Below are 25,265 nucleotides of genomic sequence, written 5' to 3' on the forward strand. Positions count from 1 at the left end.
AACTAGTAGATCCAGCTATTTTAGGCCATTAGAACCTTAAATGGGGAGGGGAGTCAACTAAATTCAGGGGGTGTTGATGTGATAAAGTACTGTACATAATTCAACTAGCCACCTACGCCAAACACACAGATACTCAAGTCATAGAACGAAGTCCCCTGGGAAGTAGACTTGACGGTTAGCTCGGCAAGACTGAATGAGGCTACACTGTAGTAGTCGAGGCTACACTATGTGGTAGACGAGGCTACACTATGTGGTAGACGAGGCTACACTATGTGGTAGACGCGGCTACACTGTAGTAGTCGAGGCTACACTATGTGGTAGACGAGGCTACACTATGTGGTAGACGAGGCTACACTATGTGGTAGACGAGGCTACACTATGTGGTAGACGAGGCTACACTATGTGGTAGACGAGGCTACACTATGTGGTAGACGAGACTACACTATGTGGTAGACGAGGCTACACTATGTGGTAGACGAGGCTACACTATGTGGTAGACGAGGCTACACTATGTGGTAGACACGGCTACACTGTAGTAGTCGAGGCTACACTGTAGTAGTCGAGGCTATACTGTAGTAGTCGAGGCTATACTGTAGTAGTCGAGGCTATACTGTAGTAGTCGAGGCTACACTGTAGTAGTCGAGGCTACACTGTAGTAGTCGAGGCTATACTGTAGTAGTCGAGGCTACACTGTAGTAGACGAGGCTGCACTATGTGGTAGTCGAGGTTACACTATGTGGTAGTCGAGGCTACACTATGTGGTAGTCGAGGCTACACTATGTGGTAGTCGAGGCTACACTATGTGGTAGTCGAGGCTACACTATGTGGTAGTCGAGGTTACACTATGTGGTAGACGAGGCTACACTATGTGGTAGTCGAGGCTACACTATGTGGTAGTCGAGGCTACACTATGTGGTAGTCGAGGTTACACTATGTGGTAGTCGAGGCTACATTATGTGGTAGACGAGGCTACACTATGTGGTAGACGAGGCTACACTATGTGGTAGTCGAGGCTACACTATGTGGTAGTCGAGGTTACACTATGTGGTAGTCGAGGCTACACTATGTGGTAGTCGAGGCTACATTATGTGGTAGACGAGGCTACACTATGTGGTAGTCGAGGCTACACTATGTGGTAGTCGAGGCTACACGATGTGGTAGTCGAGGCTACAATATGTGGTAGACGAGGCTACACTATATGGTAGTCGAGGCTACACTATGTGGTAGTCGAGGCTACACTATGTGGTAGACCAGGCTACACTATGTGGTAGACGAGGCTACACTATGTGGTAGACGAGGCTACACTATGTGGTAGTCGAGGCTACACTATGTGGTAGACGAGGCTACACTATGTGGTAGACCAGGCTACACTATGTGGTAGACGAGGCTACACTATGTGGTAGACCAGGCTACACTATGTGGTAAACGAGGCTACACTATGTGGTAGACGAGGCTACACTATGTGGTAGACCAGGCTACACTATGTGGTAGACGAGGCTACACTATGTGGTAGTCGAGGCTACACTATGTGGTAGTCGAGGCTACACTATGTGGTAGACCAGGCTACACTATGTGGTAGACGAGGCTACACTATGTGGTAGACGAGGCTACACTATGTGGTAGACCAGGCTACACTATGTGGTAGACCAGGCTACACTATGTGGTAGACGAGGCTACACTATGTGGTAGTCGAGGCTACACTATGTGGTAGTCGAGGCTACACTATGTGGTAGTCGAGGCTACACTATGTGGTAGACCAGGCTACACTATGTGGTAGACGAGGCTACACTATGTGGTAGACGAGGCTACAATATGTGGTAGACGCATATATGAGCACAACTGTCCTTCGTAGTAGTTATCTTAAGTTTCAAACAGTTTTTCGCTTAAATCGTTGATCTCGGGTAAGTTATCTCTTAAGTTATCACGTTGTTAACTGACAGTGGTTACGTTATTAGGCTAATAATTAACGATCATAACTTCGTTAAATCACCTGATAGTTAAGCGTTAGAGATTGTTTTAGTTGTCTCCAAGAGACAAGAGCCCCCCTTCAAGACGTTTTACAAAGATTTCTTACAAGTTTCTGAGAATTTATTTTTGAGCTTAACATTGTGTAGAGAGTAGATATGATCGCTGATACGGTTTGTATATTTTTTGTTCTTAGTTTTTTGCTACGAATCTTAGGCTGACTTTATAAATAATAGGTAATCTTCTGGATACAGTCAACAGAAGAGTAATGACAGACGTTATGGGAAATTAACTCCCGTTGTGCATTCAACAGAACAGTTTTGATGTCTGTTTTAATGCTGTCTTGTAAGGACAGCTGGAATTATTTGTAATTGGTTTAGTTAGCTTTTCAAGTTTCCAAGTTGTTTTTGTAAACTTTAAAAGGGATTTTTTTGTTGTTGTTGACCGAGTTGTCCGTTTATGGAAAGTGGAACGTTCCTTTACACCCTTGTTTATGTCGCTGTTAAATTTGTCAGAAGATCGAACTGTCGGCACACAGGAAAGGCATTAACGCATTTGTACCACTATACATAGTTTATATATGTATATATATATATATATATATAATGTATTATGTATAGATATATAATTATATATGTATATTATATATATGTATATTATATATATGTATATTATATATATGTATATTATATATATGTATATATATATATATATATATATATATATATATATATATATATATATATATATATATATATATATATATATATATATATATATATATTATATATATAATTTGTTGTGTAGTTGATAATCATCTCCAGAATTCGGTGCTCGAACACGTCTAATTATTAACCCAGAACGTTCAATTATAAACTACAAATACTATAAAGATAAACCGAAAATCCTGATTTATTTTTGTCATCATTATTGTAATTATACAGTGAAAAGAATTGTATGTAGGCAATAGTATATTGTATTATTTTTCTCTGAATGGGTGAAGCAGGTCATTATTATTTGATTTTCTAGATATATATATATATATATTTTATATATATTGTTTTTAATAGCTAATTTTGCGGTTATCATTGTTCCTTTCGGCCCAGCGTCCTCTGAATAGATACACAAATCCTCCTATGAGTCGACATCGGCCGAGTACTTTTAGTTTTGTAATTTTTAACCTTTTATATAGCCTCTTTTTTTCTTTTTTTAATATATATATAGACTTTTTAAGCCCTAACATGATCTCTTTAATAAGTTTAATTCGTTGCTTAATAAGTTTTAGATGTTCCTGATATAATTAAATAACTGACAAGGGAAACGTCCTTACGTTTTTTATATTAATATTTTAGTTGGTGGTTATTTGCTTATTTGTATTTTTTGCTTCCCAGGACCGATAACTGTATACTGGGAGTGTACTACACAAGTATGCATTCAACAGCTGTAAACTTTCCCTCCCAGTTATATATATATATATATATATATATATATATATATATATATATATATATATATATATATATATATATATATATATATATATATATATATAACCTGCATATTTAGATTCTGGGACTCCTTAAGGCTATCATCTTCCTAGTGCCGAGGATTCATTCAATAAGTGCGATACTAAAATTCTGTTAAGAACTGTACCATTTCCGAGAGGTATTGGTTGGTAGTTAGGTTGTATGGAATAGTTGGATTTTGGCACTGGTGTGAGGGGAAAGTGCCACCCAGAAGTAACTTACAGGACAATGAGTGGCACTTCGCGCTGACCCGCCACTGAGAAAGTGTCATTTTGGCGGTTTTTTTTATGGAGAACGTTTATATCCGCACGAATGAACAACTTAGTAAAAGTGGCAGGGTTTGCCCAGCAAAAAAAAAATTTTTTTTTTCTAAACGTTACACGTTCTTACAACGTAAAAATAGTAATGCTAACGTTGTGTTTATACTGGGTGGTCACGTGACGGTAGCGATGCGCGCGCATGCCGACCACCGCCGCCGCGGCGCGCGAGTTTCCCGCCAGACTGTCGTCGCTCTCTTGACTATTTCCCCCAGGGATATGTGCCAAAATTTTGGGTGCGAGCTGGCGCGATCAAAACCAACCCATCACCCCCACACGTGGCCTGGCTTTATTGTTTGTCTTGCTTTTCTTTTGTTTTCGTTGGGGGGGAGGGAGGGAAGGGGGGGGTTACGTTTTCTGTTTTGGTTTTCCCCTCACAATAATGTGGTTGTTTCCTCCTAATATATCGCTGTGTTTTGATTCTGATTGTTTCTTGTTTGTTAAATTTATTCTCGTTTTATATTTTTGCATATTTGTATAATGGCCTGTGAGTACTCACATGTTGGTACCCCTGCACAACAGGTATGGGGGTCACAAACTCTAGGCGCCTGTAGTGTAGCGTAGTACCAGCGACTGCCCACACGACAACCACGCCCGGGACCTCGGAGGAGAGGTCATTTATAGTCTCTCATTGTAGCCTCTCATTTTGCACTATGATATTAGTCGGATAAACAAAAATTTTAAACTTTTTTGAGCCCTTACGGTCGAAACTAGTGGAGCCGAGTTCCCCGGCACGCGTGGGTGTCTGTGTGTCTTGACGTGCAACAAATCTCAGGTGTTTGCCGCGGTAGTGTTGCCCGCCCTGTTGTGCAAGGGAGGTTATCCTTGCAATAATATGTGAGCAATAAGTGCAAGTGGCTCCAGGCAACACCGGCCTCTGCAGCATTTTGGGGGCATGGTTTTTTTCCAACCTTAGACTTGTTATAAACAAGAGGTAACTAGTTCATGTATGCATAGGCTCGAATTTCGGTTCTTGTGGACCGGCTGTTGTTAAGCGGCCTATTAGAATTTATCGTAGATGCTGACAGGCTCTCCACCCCAAAATGCTCAGGCCTAAGTTGCGCTGGAAGTTTATATACATGGATTATTAGCAATAGGATGTATATATAAATATATTCATGACGCAAAAAAGTATCCTCCCTAAAGAGGAAATAATTATAAAATGAATATAACTATTATATTATTTAGCCATTAAGACGTACCACGGCACACTTAGCATTGTGCCAGGGAGCCTAGCCGAGCATAAAGCTGGGTTCTTTATGTTTATTTATCAAGCTGCCTAAATATTGTTGTGTGAGACTAAGCCGTGAGTCGTATGTGCATTGTATAAACCTCAGCTCCTCACCTCGCGTCAGCCTTCAAGCTCCGCCCCGCCCAAGTCCCCCGCGTTGCTCAGGCTTCACGGATTGGTGGATTCAAATTTCTCCGCCAGACCTGCCCCCAACCGGCATCATCGGCGCTTTCAATAGGCTCGTGATTGGCTAGATTTTTTGCTTGAAATTCTGAATATACCAATCACGCAGTTTTTAGAGAAATGGGCGGAGACTGGGCGGGGCTTCTCTTGCAGACTGAAAAAAATCGCCGGAGGAAGGAGCAGCTTTGTGAACATTAGGATGCCCGTTCGTCTGTCGGGCGTCCTGGGGGTGTGTTCTTATATACGCTAAACGTTAAGGTAAGACATGGTAATACAGTATGATACTATACCTGAAGGAAACAAATAAAGATGTATTGTCCACAAACTGTATTAAGTATGTTTCCTTAATCCTTCATATTATACTGAGAAGAGAGGTTGTTGAATCTTATTCACATTATACAAGAAGTGGAGTGATTGTTCAATCTTAATGATCCTACAATGAGTAAAATGAATATTGAATCTTACTCAATTCAATATATAAAAATAGAAGACACTTTCTACGGGGGAAATAATAATAATAAAAAAAAACTTTTTTAATTGGGTAGATTAACAACAATTAGAGTCAATCTATCTATCTATCTCTCTCATATATATAATATAATATAATATAATATAATATAATATATATATATATATATATATATATATATATATATATATATATATATGTCGTACCTAGTAGCCAGAACTCACTTTTTGGCCTACTATTCAAGGCCCGATTTGCCTAATAAGCCAAGTTTTCATGAATTAATTGTTTTTCGACTACCTAACCTACCTAACCTAACCTAACCTAACTTTTTCGGCTACCTAACCAAACCTAACCTATAAAGATAGGTTAGGTTAGGTTAGGTAGGGTTGGTTAGGTTCGGTCATATATCTACGTTAATTTTAACTCCAATAAAAAATAATTGACCTCATACATAATGAAATGGGTAGCTTTATCATTTCATAAGAAAAAAATTAGAAAAAATATATTAATTCAGGAAAACTTGGCTTATTAGGCAAATCGGGCCTTGAATAGTAGGCCAAAAAGTGAGTTCTGGCTACTAGGTACGACATATATATATATATATATATATATCTATGCCCACGGGGACAGTGTAAGCGTAGGGAAATTGGGTGTGTTTGTTCATCAGAAAATAAATTTAAATTAAGTTCGCACAATATCGAAAAAGATATAAAAGTGTCATTCGAGTGTAGGATTTACTGCCCAGACACTGTCCCAGACACTGCCCCAGACACTGTCCCAGACACTGCCCCAGACACTGTCCCAGACACTGTCCCAGACACTGCCCCAGACACTGTCCCAGACACTGTCCCAGACACTGTCCCAGACACTGCCCCAGACACTGTCCCAGACACTGTCCCAGACACTGCCCCAGACACTGTCCCAGACACTGTCCCAGACACTGCCCCAGACACTGTCCCAGACACTGCCCCAGACACTGCCCCAGACACTGCCCCAGACACTGCCCCAGACACTGCCCCAGACACTGCCCCAGACACTGCCCCAGACACTGTCCCAGACACTGCCCCAGACACTGTCCCAGACACTGTCCCAGACACTGCCCCAGACACTGTCCCAGACACTGTCCCAGACACTGCCCCAGACACTGTCCCAGACACTGCCCCAGACACTGCCCCAGACACTGTCCCAGACACTGCCCCAGACACTGCCCCAGACACTGTCCCAGACACTGTCCCAGACACTGTCCCAGACACTGTCCCAGACACTGCCCCAGACACTGTCCCAGACACTGCCCCAGACACTGCCCCAGACACTGCCCCAGACACTGCCCCAGACACTGCCCCAGACACTGCCCCAGACACTGCCCCAGACACTGCCCCAGACACTGTCCCAGACACTGCCCCAGACACTGCCCCAGACACTGTCCCAGACACTGCCCCAGACACTGTCCCAGACACTGTCCCAGACACTGCCCCAGACACTGCCCCAGACACTGTCCCAGACACTGCCCCAGACACTGTCCCAGACACTGTCCCAGACACTGTCCCAGACACTGTCCCAGACACTGCCCCAGACACTGCCCCACACACTGTCCCAGACACTGTCCCAGACACTGTCCCAGACACCGTCCCAGACACCGTCCCAGACACCGTCCCAGACACTGTCCCAGACACCGTCCCAGACACCGCCCCAGACACTGTCCCAGACACTGCCCCAGACACTGTCCCAGACACTGTCCCAGACACTGTCCCAGATACTGCCCCAGACAGTCCCAGACACTGTCCCAGACACTGCCCCAGACACTGTCCCAGACACGTCCCAGACACTGCTCCAGACACCGTCCCAGACACCGTCCCAGACACCGTCCCAGACACCGTCCCAGACACCGTCCCAGACACCGTCCCAGACACCGCCCCAGACACTGCCCCAGACACTGTCCCAGACACTGTCCCAGACACTGCCCCAGACACTGCCCCAGACACCGTCCCAGACACCGTCCCAGACACCGTCCCAGACACCGTCCCAGACACCGTCCCAGACACCGTCCCAGACACCGTCCCAGACACCGCCCCAGACACTGCCCCAGACACTGTCCCAGACACTGTCCCAGAGAGTGCCCCAGACACTGTCCCAGACACTGCCCCAGACACTGCCCCAGACACTGTCCCAGACACTGCCCCAGACACTGTCCCAGACACTGTCCCAGACAGTGCCCCAGACACTGTCCCACTGTCCCAGACACTGCCCCAGACACTATCCCAGACACTGTCCCAGACACTGTCCCAGACACTGTCCCAGACACCGCCCCAGACACTGTCTCAGACACTGTCCCAGACACCGCCCCAGACACTGTCCCAGACACTGTCCCAGACACTGTCCCAGACACTGTCCCAGTCACCGCCCCAGACACTGCCCCAGGCACCGCTCCAGACACCGCCCCAGACACTGCCCCAAACACCGCCCCAAACACCGCCCCAGACACTGTCCCAGACACTGTCCCAGACACCGCCCCAGACACTGCCCCAGGCACCGCCCCAGACACCGTCCCAGACACCGCCCCAGACACTGTCCCAGACACCGCCCCAAACACCGCCCCAGACACCGCCCCAGACACCGCCCCAGACACTGTCCCAGACACTGTCCCAGACACTGCCCCAGACACTGCCCCAGACACTGCCCCAGACACCGTCCCAGACACCGCCCCAGACACTGTCCCAGACACTGCCCCAGACACTGCCCCAGACACTGCCCCAGACACTGTCCCAGACACCGTCCCAGACACCGCCCCAGACACCGCCCCAGACACTGTTCCAGACACCGCCCCAAACACCGCCCCAGGCACCGCCCCAGACACCGCCCCAGACACCGCCCCAGACACCGTCCCAGACACTGTCCCAGACACCGTCCCAGACACCGCCCCAGACACTGTCCCAGACACTGCCCCAGACACTGTCCCAGACACTGCCCCAGACACTGCCCCAGACACTGTCCCAGACACTGTCCCAGACACCGCCCCAGACACCGCCCCAGACACCGCCCCAGACACTGTCCCAGACACTGCCCCAGACACTGCCCCAGACACTGCCCCAGACACTGCCCCAGACACTGTCCCAGACACTGCCCCAGACACTGCCCCAGACACTGTCCCAGACACCGCCCCAGACACCGCCCCAGACACTGCCCCAGACACTGTCCCAGACACTGCCTCAGACACTGTCCCAGACACTGCCCCACACTGTCCCAGACACTGGCCCAGACACTGTCCCAGACACCGCCCCAGACACCGCCCCAGACTGTCCCAGACACTGTCCCAGACACCGCCCCAGACACTGCCCCAGACTGTCCCAGACACTGTCCCAGACACCGCCCCAGACACTGTCCCAGACACTGTCCCAGACACTGTCCCAGACACTATCCCAGACACTGTCCCAGACACTGTCCCAGACACTGTCCCAGACACTGCCCCAGACACTGCCCCAGACTGTCCCAGACACTGTCCCAGACACCGCCCCAGACACTGTCCCAGACACCGCCCCAGACACTGTCCCAGACACCGTCCCAGACACCGCCCCAGGTGTGGTGGCCGCAGACGACGGAGCCAGCGCTATGTGACACACTGATCATCTTCACTGGTTGTTAACACTACTCACTTGGGCCTGTGTGTCCAATAGGCACTTCATGTATCTCTATCGTCATACGGAAACACGATTCTCAAAAAAATTGTATCTTCATCTGTTAAAGTATAAACCTTCTATCAGAAAGGCTTTCTCTGCTGTAAACTTAAAGATCTCGTCTGTGGTACAGGGACATTAATGTTGTCGGCTGTTGGGTTTAAGCCCATCAACCTCTCCAGGATTATTAAGGCCACCACAATAGCTTACTGACCAACTAGTACGTATACTTTTGTCCCTAAACATAATACATACCTAAAAAGTATACCGAGTATATATACACCAAGAAGCGGGGGTATACCTCACTACATATATATCCCTTAACAACCATTAGACCGTGTTTCGGCAGCCACTAACAATTTGCTGCCCTTCGACTTCAAAGAACCAATCTGGCCCTTGATGATCGAGTCTCCCAAGGTGATCGACGCAGGACGTCCGAGCACCGGACGACGACAACATAAACAGGTAAGAAGCTTTCGTTATTTCCTGTCCACGAGGTTAATGGAGAAGTTATGGCAACTAGCTGAATAATTGAGGGACTTGACGAGGAGAGGACTTGATGTTCTCCCGAGTACGTTCCCTCTGTGTGTTAAATTGGCTGAAGACTACAGCTTGATGTGCCCCAACTTAAATCAAGATATAGAGAATAGCAAGTACATATTAAGTTTGATATTTGTCGGGTTGGTGATGAATGGTGCACCACATGTACAGACACGCCCAGGTGCACCACATGTACAGGCACGCCCAGGTGCACCACCTGTACAGACACGCCCAGGTGCACCACATGTACAGACACGCCCAGGTGCACCACATGTACAGGCACGCCCAGGTGCACCACCTGTACAGACACGCCCAGGTGCACCACCTGTACAGGCACGCCCCAGGTGCACCACCTGTACAGGCACGCCCAGGTGCACCACATGTACAGACACGCCCAGGTGCACCACCTGTACAGACACGCCCAGGTGCACCACATGTACAGACACACCCAGGTGCACCACATGTACAGACACGCCCAGGTGCACCACCTGTACAGACACGCCCAGGTGCACCACATGTACAGACACGCCCAGGTGCACCACCTGTACAGACACGCCCAGGTGCACCACCTGTACAGACACGCCCAGGTGCATCACATGTACAGACACACCCAGGTGCACCACATGTACAGACACGCCCAGGTGCACCACCTGTACAGACACGCCCAGGTGCACCACATGTACAGACACGCCCAGGTGCACCACCTGTACAGACACACCCAGGTGCACCACATGTACAGACACGCCCAGGTGCGCCACCTGTACAGACACACCCAGGTGCACCACCTGTACAGACACACCCAGGTGCACCACATGTACAGACACGCCCAGGTGCGCCACCTGTACAGACACACCCAGGTGCACCACATGTACAGACACGCCCAGGTGCACCACATGTACAGACACGCCCAGGTGCGCCACCTGTACAGACACACCCAGGTGCACCACATGTACAGACACGCCCAGGTGCACCACCTGTACAGACACGCCCAGATGCGCCACCTGTACAGACACACCCAGGTGCACCACCTGTACAGACACGCCCAGGTGCACCACATGTACAGACACGCCCAGGTGCACCACATGTACAGACACACCCAGGTGCACCACCTGTACAGACACACCCAGGTGCGCCACATGTACAGACACGCCCAGGTGCACCACATGTACAGACACACCCAGGTGCACCACCTGTACAGACACACCCAGGTGCGCCACCTGTACAGACACACCCAGGTGCACCACCTGTACAGACACGCCCAGGTGCACCACATGTACAGACACACCCAGGTGCACCACCTGTACAGACACACCCAGGTGCGCCACCTGTACAGACACACCCAGGTGCACCACCTGTACAGACACGCCCAGGTGCACCACATGTACAGACACGCCCAGGTGCACCACCTGTACAGACACACCCAGGTGCACCACCTGTACAGACACACCCAGGTGCGCCACCTGTACAGGCACGCCCGGGTGCACCACCTGTACAGACACGCCCAGGTGCACCACATGTACAGACACACCCAGGTGCACCACCTGTACAGACACACCCAGGTGCACCACATGTACAGGATAAACCATTAGAAGTTATGATATCCAAACGACAAATCAGAAAATGAAAAAGACTCCGTATCGCTCCGCCCTGTTAAATGGAGAACCCGTTCCGTATACGTTGTTCCGTTTGTTCTACGAACGAGTGCGTTAATTTTATGTAGATAACGCACTTACTCTACGTTATAGCGTCATACATTACGTAGATAAGTTTCAAGTTACTGGTTATGCTGAACTTGGCTACCATGGACCAGGTGATGTAAGAGGGGTCGTATCTTAGACCTGTCAGCCAGCCCGGCTTTGGTGCCATTGCTGCCTGGCATAAGCCCACACTCTCGTACGCCACGTTTAACCTAATTATTGTGCAACTTCTCCCTTAGGAAGATTTGATTTAGGTACCACCAGACTACTTACTAAGGTATGACAAACTGAAAGTCAAGTCAAGTAGGATGGATTTAATGAAGTTTGGTGAAATGTGTCATTTGTCGCCCATATAATTATGTAGAAGTCATTGCAATAGATTGATGAGAAGTCATTGCAATAAACTGATGAGAAGTCATTGCAATAAACTGATGAGAAGTCATTGCAATAGATTGATGAGAAGTCATTGCAATAAACTGATGAAAAGTCATTGCAATAAACTGATGAGAAGTCATTGCAATAAACTGATGAGAAGTCGTTGCAATAAACTGATGAGAAGTCGTTGCAATAAACTGATGAGAAGTCGTTGCAATAAACTGATGAGAAGTCATTGCAATAGATTGATGAGAAGTCATTGCAATAGATTGATGAGAAGTCATTGCAATAGATTGATGAGAAGTCATTGCAATAAACTGATGAGAAGTCATTGCAATAGATTGATGCATTGTTTTCGCATGTGGCGATAGCATGTTCTTATAAAGCACTATAAACAAAACTGTAGGGGGGGGGGAACTCACAAATAAATCAAGTTAGAGGTACTATAGACATATTAATTGTCGTAGAGGAACATATTTAAAGAGTCGATTAGAAACTACTTAAAACAAACTTACCACCCGGCTGACGCCTTTAAAATAGCCCACAATATTATAGCATAATAATGCTTACGAACACTTGTTGTACAATGACAAAACCAATTCCAACAATATTTTGGAGAGTATCGTATTGATAACACAGTTCATTGTATGTAATCAGTTAACCAATCGTCAATATGATTACAAATCAGTGATAACTGATTTTCACCATTATACGATTTCGTTTGTTCCTATTATCTAGACGAATCTAATTAAAGGTCTTAAGCTTGATTACGGAATCATCAATGTTCACACAGACATTGTAGTTAATGGTATGTGGTAGTTAGTGGTATGTGGTAGTTAATGGTATGTGGTAGTTCAGGCTACACAACACACTCAAACTAGGGTGTTGTATTGATCTATTTTGTATAAAGTATTCTAAAAGGTTTCCTTCTTGATAATGACCGATAATTGTTGAAACTTTTAGTAAATCTATTGTGGCCGACCGAAACTGATCAACAAGTCCTCTGAGAACGTCGCTTTTCGGTCGTATGCGTTACATAAGGCCAAACATTGTTGTACTCGAATTTGGAAGACGCTGGCGAAAGTAACGAACTGTCCCGTTTTCTGTTTTGGGTCCTCTGGTAGGTTAGGAGAGGACACTTTAACTTGACCGTTTTGTTGACGTCGGGAAACCTTAGGAGGACGGACTGGCTGATTACGGTCGACCGAAATATGTTGCGAATGACCGAAATTTATATTTTCGTTACCTGGAGCCAGGTAACGAACCAGATAACGAACAAGGACCACAGTCCTGGACCCTGATTCACGAAGCAGTTACGCAAGTACTTACGAACGTGTACAGCTTTCCTCAATCTTTGACGGCTTTGGTTACACTTATTAAACAGTTTACAAGCATGAAAACTTCCCAATTAATTATTGTTATTGTTATAAACAGCCTCCTGATGCTTCGGAGCTCATTAACTGTTTAATAATTATAAACAAAGCCGCCAAAGATTGAGAAAAGGTGTTCACGTTAGTAAGTGCTTGCGTAACTGCTTCGTAAATCTGGCTCCTGAAATCCGTGTTATAAAAAAAATGATGGCGTCTAGATATTGTTTATTCTTGTCGCGGCCTTTGTGAGTGCGCGTCTTGGTATGCGCGCGCGCGTCTTAGTGTGTGGGGTATCTGGTGGGACACTGGCGTTTGGTATTCCTTAGTGTTCTCGACTGTCAATATTCTATACCACGTTTTTGAGCCGTTATGTCGAGTGATATGATTAGAACGGAAGGTGTAACTCAAGACACTGAGCAAAGTCAAGCGTCGCACAAATTCGCATTGCATTATCGTATCGCTTGCATTATAATGCGTATTATATCGACCGCTTCTACGATGCAAGATGATACCGTTCAACTCCCGTCCTCTCAGCCAGTAACCGTTTGATTTTACACGCTGTGGTCTCCAACGCCCAAAAATAAAGTCGCCCCCTCACAGGTATCCACGTTTTCTATACGTAGGATGGTTAGGTTAGGTGGGTGGCTTGGGTTTGTACGTTTCTGATTAGGGTTAGCACTATGTATTTCGCACGTTGTGGCAGACCTAGAGAAGAGGGAGTTATTCACCACCCGCGTGACGGAGCGTGTACGCATCAACGAAGTGCGTAAATGTTCCGAAAACACTCGAATTTTGACGCATTGTTATTTGATTACCGTGGTTCCTCTCCTCTTCCTTCCCCCCTCTTCCCTTTTTCTCGTGCTTCCTCTTTTTCATCCGTTTGGCTTCATTCTTTTTCACGTTTCCATCTCTCCCACATGTTTCAATCCTCGCGTTTTCACGCCACTTCCTTTAAATTCACCTCTTTGCTAGTTTCCCCTTATCCTATTTCTCCTCACCTTCCCTTTCTTCCCCTTCTCACCCCCTTCCCCTCAGTTTCCTTTTCCTACCCTCTAACCCCCCCCCCTCACTTATCTTCTCACCCCCCCCCCTCATCTTCCCTCTCACCCCCACGCCTTACCTTCCCTCTCTCACCCCTCCTCTCCTCACCTACCCTCTCACTCCCTTACCTTCCTTCTCCCCCCTACCCCTTACCCCTCCCTCTCCCCCACCACTCACCCCCCCCTCTCACCTCCACTCCCATTTCCCAAAGCACACGCCACCCAGAACTGGCCGATGCAATGAAAATTACACCGAAACTGAGAGGAATAAAACGGTACGATAACAAAACCAAAAAAAAAAAGATGGTCCGGGTAAAAAATGGCTAATGGAAATCTACCGTTCCGGCGAGGCTCTTTATATGCGATGAAATTTTTAACTCTGCCATGATGCGGGCCTTTCACCGCCTCCCCGAGCCCGGGACACTTCATGCCAGGAACATCTGTGTGTGGCAGCGGTGTGGTGTGCATCTGTGTGTTACTGCCTCCCCGTGTGTGTGTGTGTGTGTGTGTGTGTGTGTGTGTGTGTGTGTGTGTGTGTGTGGGTGTGTGTGTGGGTGTGGGTGTGTGTGTGGGTGTGGGTGTGTGTGGGTGTGTGTGTGTGTGTATACTCACCTAGTTGTACTCACCTAGTTGTGTTTGCGGGGGTTGAGCTCTGGCTCTTTGGTCCAGCCTCTCAACCGTCAATCAACAGGTGTACAGATTCCTGAGCCTATCGGGCTCTGTCATATCTACATTTGAAACTGTGTATGGAGTCAGCCTCCACCACATCACCCCCTAATGCATTCCATTTGTCAACCACTCTGACACTAAAAAAGTTCTTTCTAATATCTGTGTGTGTGTGTGTGTGTGTGTGTGTGTGTGTGTGTGTGTGGTGTGTTTTATTAAACTTTTTGTGCGTTTGTGAATTTATTTCGCTGTGGTTTGCAATTTACATGTGTTTGATATTATTTTAAATTATATTTGTGATCGTGTTTGTTGATGATGTTGTTGTTGTAGGGATGGCGCTCTTGTTCGCGGTCTAGGCATAGAACGGTGGCCACCGACTTCTTAGGAGTCTAATATGTTAGAGAAAACATCTTTGTAAAGCTCTCAGGTCAGTCACCACTAACTTTCCATTCTAGCTTATTCCACTTACTATTGCACTGGAGAAGTGCCTCTATGCAATTGCAGGGGATCGGTGGAAACTGGAAAGACCCACATGTCCTTACGTCGTGCCTTTGTCCTTGTTAAGCATTTCATGTCCACCTTGTCCATGAAATCTTGTATGTCGTGATCATATCGCCTGTCTGTTTTGCAGCGTAAATAGTCGTAGTTCTAATAATCGTAGTGATAGTTTAGGAATAATCTGTATGCATTATTTTCCGTGTGTGAACGCAATGTCTTCTGTATGCCCGCCAATGGCGTTCACACGCAAATTGTGTAGGAATATGACGAGAAGAGACAGGCGGCATTTCCTGTGTGAAGTCAAATCGACGGCACGTGCTGTTCGGGATCCACACACACAGCATTGAGAACACCTGGTTGACGGTTGAGAGGCGGGAACAAAGAGCCAGAGCTCAACCCCCGCAAACACAACTAGGTGAGTACCTGGGTAACCCATACTAGCCTGACCGGCATCATTAACACCAGACTAATGCCCCGTAAGTTAACACTGAATCGAGAGGAAATTAATCGCATTTGGTGAATTAATCGCATCACTGGGTTAATCAAAAATTATGCGGTTATTAGCTATACCGCGTGTGGGTGTGAACTACCTCGTTTTAGAGGTGTTACTTAGGCTTAACGAGATCCCCCCCCCCCTAGACACTGACCTTCGCCAGGATGCAACCCACAACAGTCACCTAACTCCCGGGTAGCTATTGTATTGCTAGGTGAACAGAGGCGTAAGGTGAATGGAAACGTCCCCCCAACCGTTTCTGTTCTGTCCGTAGAATGAGCCGAAAATATAGACCACTGAGAAAATAAAATTTACATTATTATTGCACTGTATCTTTTATCAAACTTATCTGTCTTGCAGTATCAATATTATATTATTCATTATACATTGACAAACCAGTATTATATCATAGTATACATAATTCTTAAATTATGCCAAATATATGTCAAATGCATATCTATAATGGATATATATATGCTGCCTATATATCTATAATGGATGGATATAATCCATCCATTATAGATATATAGTTAGAATTATTAATCTTGCCCTTTCGGTCATATTCAATAACATATGTTTACAAGAAAGACTGCTACCAAAATACTCTTGTTATATATATATATATATATATATATATATATATATATATATATATATATATATATATATATATATATATGTCGTACCTAGTAGCCAGAATGCACTTCTCGGCCTACTATGCAAGGCCCGATTTGCCTAATAAGCCAAGTTTTTATGAATTAATATATTTTCTCTAATTTTTTTCTTATGAAATGATAAAGCTACCCATTTCATTATGTATGAGGTCAATTTTTTTTATTGGAGTTAAAATTAACGTAGATATATAACCGAACCTAACCAACCCTACCTAACCTAACCTAACCTAACCTATCTTTATAGGTTAGGGTAGGTAGCCGAAAAAGTTAGGTTAGGTAGGTTAGGTAGTCGAAAAACAATTAATTCATGAAAACTTGGCTTATTAGGCAAATCGGGCCTTGCATAGTAGGCTGAGAAGTGCGTTCTGGCTACTAGGTACGACATTATATATATATACATATATATATATATATATATATATATATATATATATATATATATATATATATATATATATATATATATATATATATAGTGTGTGTGTAAATCACGAAGAATGTACACGTGATTAAAAATGTATGTGACAGTGTCAGAGCACGGAGGAAAATTGAAACAGGAATTTCCTAAAGTACTTTCGTATATTAATACATCTTCAGAAGTAGTGAAACTCCTTCTCTTTCTCACTCCTTCTAAAGATGTATTAATATTCGAAAGTACTTAAGGAAATTCCTGTTTCAATTTTCCTCCGTGCTCTGACACTGTCAAATACATTTTTAATCACGTGTTTATTTTTCGTGATTTACACACACACACACAATTATATATATATATATATATATATATATATATATATATATATATATATATATATATATATATATATATATATATATTTTTTTTTTTTTTTTTTTTTTTTTTTTTTAATAAATACCACCTCTGGTGCAATTGTAGGGACCCATAGCCTCGGAGAAGAAAATAAAGAGTACTCAGAGAAGACCTTGTGGATCCTCACTGAACACTTTGATATTTTCTTCTCCTACCATCCCTATTCTTTTGTTAAGTGTGTATATTTATCTAACTTTATTTGAAAATGTCATTACACAAAAAAAGTTACAATATTGATTACATGCAGGGTACAAGGCTGCTTGTCACAAGTTGAATAGCTCCTCCAGCTCCTCAGATGGCGGGCAGGAACCATGGATGCAGTGAGCATTTCCTCTCTGGATGGCCACACTAAGGCGCTGAAAAAGAAAACTGGCAGCTCTAGGGTCTCTAGTTGTTTCGATTAGCTTAGACCCCAACTCCTTTAAAAAGCTAGCAGCACTTTTACCCCAGGCACCAAGTGTCTCTGAGGCAATGGGGACAAAATTGTAGTGGTGCTGAAGGTCTCTGTATTTACGTGACTTGGCCGCTTCCCGGTGATTGGCAGCTCCTCCTGCTTGTGTAGCACTGAAGTCAACATAGATATTGGCTAAAGTTGAAACGCAAGTGTAGTCCCACACCAACTGTCTACCATTCTTCCAGGGGTTCACCGTAATTCCATCTGGGCGACCGACAGGCTCATCAGAGTTGCGGGACATTAGGTAACGGGGCTCTCTCTCTGCTGGACAACCGGCTGTGGTAAGGCTTCTCTTAATAATGTCATTAACCTCGCCGTGTCTTGCATGCCATCCTCCCGTCCTTTGGCAAAGAAGGCCATGCCGTCCATATCTGTCGGCCTCTGCCTCGCCGCAAATACACCTGTATTCGGTGTGGATTGGGGCAGCTAGGCGGAGAGCCACGGCAATTCGGAGGGCCTGCGGTGTGAGACAGGTGCCGGTTGCTGACATTGGGGTTGCTAATAGGAAATCACCTGCATGGGGAGCTGCTACAGCTCTAAGTCGGGCAGTGTCATGTGGTGTCGTCGCAGCTTCTAGCAAAGTTGCAGCTTCTTGGTCGGCAATGGGGCGATCCCAGCTGGATTGCTTATGGGCTTCAGAAGGCGGTGGTTGGGGTGCTGGTCCTGCGAGAGAGACCCATTTGGTTGTGCAGTCTGTGAAGCTGGGATCATGCACCCCTGCCTGTTGAACTAGGTGCTCAGGTAGGATTTCCTTCACCAGGTTGTCAGACCCCACTGAAGAGGACAGGAATGCTGGTACAGCAATTTGTGTTGCTGTGCGCACGCCAAGGCCCCCGAGTCTGACAGGAAGGGAGGCCTGTTTCCACTGTGAGTCGCTGAGGGAAAGATTGAGGGCTTTTTCTAGTGTTGATTTCAGCAAGCTGTCATACTCTTCTAATTTAATATTGTTGAAAGATGGCGAACATCTTAGAAAGTAGGTCAGCCTGGGAAGGGACAAGCATCTGGTGATGAGGTAAAGTGCATCATGAGCATCGATGTCTTCAATCCTCTCGTTCATCCTCTTCAGGTCAGTGATCTTCTTACCGAGGACCCCGTCGATGGCATTCCTTCCAAGAGGAGCACCTAGGAGTGTGCTGTCCTCAGGGTTGGTTGTATGAATGTCAGGCAAAACAACCTTTATTTGCTCTATTATGTGCTGGTTGGTGGAGGTTATTTCGCACTTGGAAGGGTTCAGGGTGAGGCCTAGGCTTGCTCCTTGCTCCTGGATTATCCTTATGTCGTCCAAGAGTGAGGCTGGGGAGCCGGCTAGAGTACCATCATCCAAAAACCAAATGTTGAGCTCACTGGACAGGTTATCGGTGACTTCCTTGATAACTAGGCAGAACAGAAAAGGAGCAAGGGGGTCACCTTGTTGGACACCTTCTTGTGATTCAGTTTCATGTTCCCCAAAAAGCAGAGTTAGATTCTTGCTGTAGCATGAGTTTACAAACGGAAGGAAAAAGGCGATGAACTGCACTGAGTACTGCATCCCTTCTAACCAGATTGAAAGCATTTTTGAAGTCCAGCTTTATCAGGGCTTTTTCATTCGTAATGTTGGCAATGTAGGCTCTAGCTGCATGAGCCGCTGCCTCACACCCTTGGGGAATGCCAAACCCAAGCTGTTTTGGCTTCAGCATGTCGGCTGCTGCCTGACTAACTGCTCTAGCAGCAGCCTTAGCGACGAGACGCCGGAGTGAATTGCCCACAGCTATCGGTCTGATTCCTCCATCTTTTTTCCTCAGGGCACAGAGGGTAGCGCCAAAAAAGAGAGGCCGTATGGTCTCTGGTATGTTGCCAGCTAGACATGTGTTGGCGAATCTAGTTAGTTCCACCAGGAGGCCCTGTGCAATGTCTCCCAGTGCAGGGTTGAGCATTTGTTTGATGTGGTTGGGTCGTAGTCCTGTGAACCCACCTGCTGATCCTGGTGGGAAGGAGAAAGCTGCTTTGTGCACCATGGATTCGAGCACACACAGGGGTTCTGCTCTGGTGACACCGACTAGGGGAACACTGTCGTCACGAGGAGCTCTGGGTGGGTGTTTTTCCCTCAGGGCTTGTGCTGTATTGGCATCCCTGGTGGCAACTGTGTCTTCACTGGTGATGACTCTGATCGCCCCTATTGTGTTGCCTTCTTCTATTTTCTTGCTGACTGTTGCTCTGATTTTGGATGCCTCGGTTCTGCTGTTGATACCTTTCCTGCCGTGGGTGTTTTTAGCACGGGTGGGGAGGGGTGCCTGGTTGTCCTCTCTAGGAAAACTATTTATAGCCATAATGACCGAGGAAGCTAGTGATTTGTCTCTCCTTGCAGGGACAGCTAGGCATATGTTTCCAAACAGGAGAAGGTTGTGCCATGCTTGGATAGTTCCGGGGGAGTCATTGACCTTTTTCAAGAGGCTGGATAGTTTGGCTGCTGCCTGGGGCCGGGCAGCTTTGGGGATGTGCTGCAGGGTTCCAACCGATGTTGCTTTGATGGCTTCTAGTAGATTCTCAGTCGAAATGAAGCTGATGGAGGTGTTTTCCCTGACTGCTGGAGTGGGGCCTTGATTGATACCCTTGATATATATATTGATATATATATTGATAGATATATTGATATATATATATATATATAATTGTGTGTGTGTGTGTAAATCACGAAAAATAAACACGTGATTAAAAATGTATTTGACAGTGTCAGAGCACGGAGGAAAATTGAAACAGGAATTTCCTTAAGTACTTTCGAATATTAATACATCTTTAGAAGGAGTGAGAAAGAAGGAGTTTCACTACTTCTGAAGATGTATTAATATACGAAAGTACTTTAGAAAATTCCTGTTTCAATTTTCCTCCGTGCTCTGACACTGTCACATACATTTTTAATCACGTGTACATTTTTCGTGATTTACACACACAATATATATATATATATATATATATATATATATATATATATATATATATATATATATATATATATACATATATATATATATATACATATATATAATGTACCTAGTAGCCAGAACGCACTTCTCAGCCTACTATGCAAGGCCCGATTTGCCTAATAAGCCAAGTTTTCATGAATTGTTTTTCGACTACCTAACCTACCTAACCTAACCTAACCTATAAAGATAGGTTAGGTTAGGTAGGGTTACCTTGAGGTGCTTCCGAGACTTAGCGTCCCCGCGGCCCGGTCGTCGACCAGGCCTCCAGATTAGGGTTGGGTTAGTTAGTTAGTTAAGGGTTGGTTAGGTTCGGTCATATATCTACGTTAATCTTAACTCCAATAAAAAAATTGACCTCATACATAATGAAATAGGTAGCTTTATCATTTCATAAGAAAAAAAATTAGAGAAAATATATTAATTCAGTAAAACTTGGCTTATTAGGCAAATCGGGCCTTGCATAGTTGGCTGAGAAGTACGTTCTGGCTACTAGGTACGACATTATATTATATATATATATATATATATATATATATATATATATATATATATATATATATATATATATATATATATATATATATATATATACTGTTACATTCTTCTGTTAGAATATGCTGGAATGCCCTCCAACGGCCCGCTGGGAAGAGGTGAATTCCACATCACCCCAAAGTGCCTTAAACCTTCCCCCCCCCCCCCCCAAGAGTTCCTCAGCTGTATACAAACATACTTTGGTAATATTTGGTATTTAATCCTAAACCCACACACTAAAACCTTGAAAACACACTGTATTTCCCCACACGTATATGGCACATGATGTCTCGTACCTATTGACCTATGAAGGCTCCTGGCCGACAGGATGGATAGGGTGTCATACTTCAAAGTTAGTATTTTCATGCCGGTGAGTAAATACTGTCTTGCGAGAGTAAGTAATAGTGGATTGTTGTACCGATGGTCAATGGTGATTGTGTGGATTGTTTAATACATATACTGTATATATGTTTATTTTTTGTCCCCAAACTCCCCTTGTCACATCCGGGGGGGGGGGGGATAAGAGTGTTGCTCTAGCTTCGGGGCCCCAGCCATAAGGTATGGGGCGCTTAGGCCCCTTAGCACTAACCCTAAAAAAAATTATATCCTAAAAACAACTAAGAAACATAAATGTGGCAATTGATGGCACATCAAAATAAAATAAAATTGAGACATAAACAATACATAGAAATATTAAAACTTGCAATAAAATCAAATCGCAGGCATGCCAAACAATGAATGAATTGGCTCTCGAGGAGACGATCACCTTACTTGTCATGCGCGCATGGACAAAAATATCACGGGGAAGGCATGCCTGGCTTGCCCTAGTCAAGTCCCCGGAGAGAGAAAAAGGACCATGCACGCACGTGTCCCTCCAGCCGTAACTTATCCTCTCACGGGTTCGGTCAGGCCACCCACCATCTCCACAACAGCCACAGTGGTACCCCCAAGATGACGTTCGGCACCCTAGCCAGAGTCCACTCACCCTAGTTGTTTCGTGGGTATTCGAGGCACAAGGGTAAGACCACCCATGTCCAGGGGTGATCATTAGCAACCCCTTCCCGTGCTCTTGGACCACATACCATAAATCGAGTACGTCCAGGTTAGAGCTTGAACGGATCAGATCTCCAAGTCCCCGTTAGTCAGCCTCAACCCTTTTAGAACACGGGCACTCTCCATGCAAAACCCGCCTCTCCCATTCAAAGTGATTGAAGAGGCAGAAGCTGCACTGGCACCGGTATAATCCCTGACCCACTGAAGGATCTCGGGGGGTGCCGTACTGGTCACACTTGCTCTGGTGTGGCCGGGAGAGTGGGAAGCCGTCAGCAGAGACCTGGGTGTCTAAAATTATGGCCTCGTTTCTTTGCAAGCAATGATGTCTGGCATGCAAAAGGTCCCACCATCGGGTATCCGCACCTCCCCACCAACCTGTCCTCTTAAAAATAACGTCGCTTTTGGCCATTTGCCCGTATGGCCGAAAGTGGACATAATTTGAAAATGAAAAAATGAAAATAAATTGGGGATTTTTTTTTCAACAACAGTAAGTTAAGAGTCCTCTGGTAGGTTAGGTGGGCAGGAAATTCTCATAAAGTTTCAAAACGTTATAAAAAACGTTAATTGAAAGTTTCCTCTCCTAACCTTTCCGAGTAGGCCGAACGACTCAAACAGAAAACGGGACAGTACGTCACGTTTGTGAGTCGATTTCATTTCAAATTACGTCCAGTTTTGGCCATAGCGCGCAAACGAGCGAAAAGCGACGTTATTTTTAAGAGGACGGGTTGCACCACCACCTACCCTCGCTGTCTCAATCGACCAGCTACGAACCTTGTGATATTGTCATGACGTACCACCTGCGCTCCGTGCGTCCTCGGGCATGCTTGTGAGATATGCCCAAGGGTGCCAGGTTTCCTGCATGTATCGCACATCCCACTCGCGCCTGGGCGTCCCCTAGCGGCCCGTGACGGCGTGGCCAAAGCGTCAGCTCTCACCTGGACTGCGAGAGCGAACTCACCACCGCTCAAAAGGCGAGAGCCGGACGAGATCCACCCCAAGCACGAGGGAACCTCGCACGAGGACCTCAGTCGAGCACCATCGGCCGTGCGGTAGTCTCTCTCTCTCTCTCGCCAAGTCCGAGAGCGCTCGGCTCTATTGGTTGCCGGCTCGTCCCCAATCAAGGCCGTGCCAATCCATCGACGCATCTTATCATGGAATGCTGGTAGAAGGGCCGCTGCCGTGACGGTTGGGCCAGCCGACTCCAATAGACTGCCGAAACGCTCGTTCTTATGCAGCCGAATCGAATAGGCAAATTCGGGCATCCACCAGACCACAGTCCTTCCAACAATCACTATTAACGCTAAAGACCAATCACTGGTAACGTACCAGTCCAGACGGAGACCAACCACTACCAACGCACCAGTCCAGACGAAGGCCAGCCGCCACCAACGCACCAGTCCAGGCGGAGACCAACCGCCACCAACGCACCAGTCCAGACGAAGGCCAGCCGCCACCAACGCACCAGTCCAGGCGGAGACCAACCGCCACCAACGCACCAGTCCAGACGAAGGCCAGCCGCCACCAACGCACCAGTCCATACGAAGGCCAGCCGCCACCAACGCACCAGTCCAGGCGGAGACCAACCGCCACCAACGCACCAGTCCAGGCGGAGACCAACCGCCACCAACGCACCAGTCCAGGCGGAGACCAACCGCCAACAACGCACCAGTCCAGACGGAGACCAACCGCCACCAACGCACCAGTCCAGGCGGAGACCAACCGCCACCAACGCACCAGTCCACGAAGGCCAGCCGCCACCAACGCACCAGTCCAGGCGGAGACCAACCGCCACCAACGCACCAGTCCAGACGGAGACCAACCGCCACCAACGCACCAGTCCAGACGGAGACCAACCGCCACCAACGCACCAGTCCAGACGGAGACCAACCGCCACCAACGCACCAGTCCAGACGGAGACCAACCGCCACCAACGCACCAGTCCAGACGGAGACCAACCGCCACCAACGCACCAGTCCAGACGGAGACCAACCGCCACCAACGCACCAGTCCAGACGGAGACCAACCGCCACCAACGCACCAGTCCAGACGGAGACCAACCGCCACCAACGCACCAGTCCAGACGGAGACCAACCGCCACCAACGCACCAGTCCAGGCGGAGACCAACCGCCACCAACGCACCAGTCCAGGCGGAGACCAACCGCCACCAACGCACCAGTCCAGGCGGAGACCAACCGCCACCAACGCACCAGTCCAGACGGAGACCAACCGCCACCAACGCACCAGTCCAGACGGAGACCAACCGCCACCAACGCACCAGTCCAGGCGGAGACCAACCGCCACCAACGCACCAGTCCAGGCGGAGACCAACCGCCACCAACGCACCAGTCCAGACGGAGACCAACCGCCACCAACGCACCAGTCCAGACGGAGACCAACCGCCACCAATGGACCAGTCCAGGCGGAGACCAATCGCCACCAACGCACCAGTCCAGGCGGAGACCAACCGCCACCAACGCACCAGTTCAACACCAACCCGCTCCATTAATACTGCCTTCTGAAGGTCGTGCTGAAGGGGGAGGTAATCAAACCTTCGCCAGCCATTCATCACTCCGGTCTGTTGGTCGCTGACCGCGGATTGCTGCGTCAGCTTGGAAGTTGTGCACGTGTAGAGCAACACATTGTGACTCTAGAAATCCAGACGCAACTCTATTCTCTATAAACTAATCTAAAAGCGACTCTTGGAATTTACGAATTAGTCTAGACA

At 46.7% G+C, this 25,265-nt stretch overlaps 1 protein-coding gene across 1 annotated transcript; it reads left to right on the forward strand.

Moving 5' to 3' along the window:
* The first annotated feature begins 4,288 nt into the window (after positions 1-4,288).
* On the forward strand, positions 4,289-25,059 carry LOC123769610 (proteoglycan 4-like). Its single transcript, XM_069308913.1, has 4 exons — positions 4,289-4,295; positions 7,966-8,928; positions 9,712-9,827; positions 23,809-25,059. Exons 1-4 carry the CDS (start codon positions 4,289-4,291, stop codon positions 25,057-25,059), a joined length of 2,337 nt encoding a protein of 778 aa, XP_069165014.1.
* Positions 25,060-25,265: the final 206 nt, after the last annotated feature.

Source organism: Procambarus clarkii, chromosome 63, assembly GCF_040958095.1.
Source record: "Procambarus clarkii isolate CNS0578487 chromosome 63, FALCON_Pclarkii_2.0, whole genome shotgun sequence".
In the NCBI taxonomy this organism is placed as follows: Eukaryota; Metazoa; Arthropoda; class Malacostraca; order Decapoda; family Cambaridae; genus Procambarus; species Procambarus clarkii.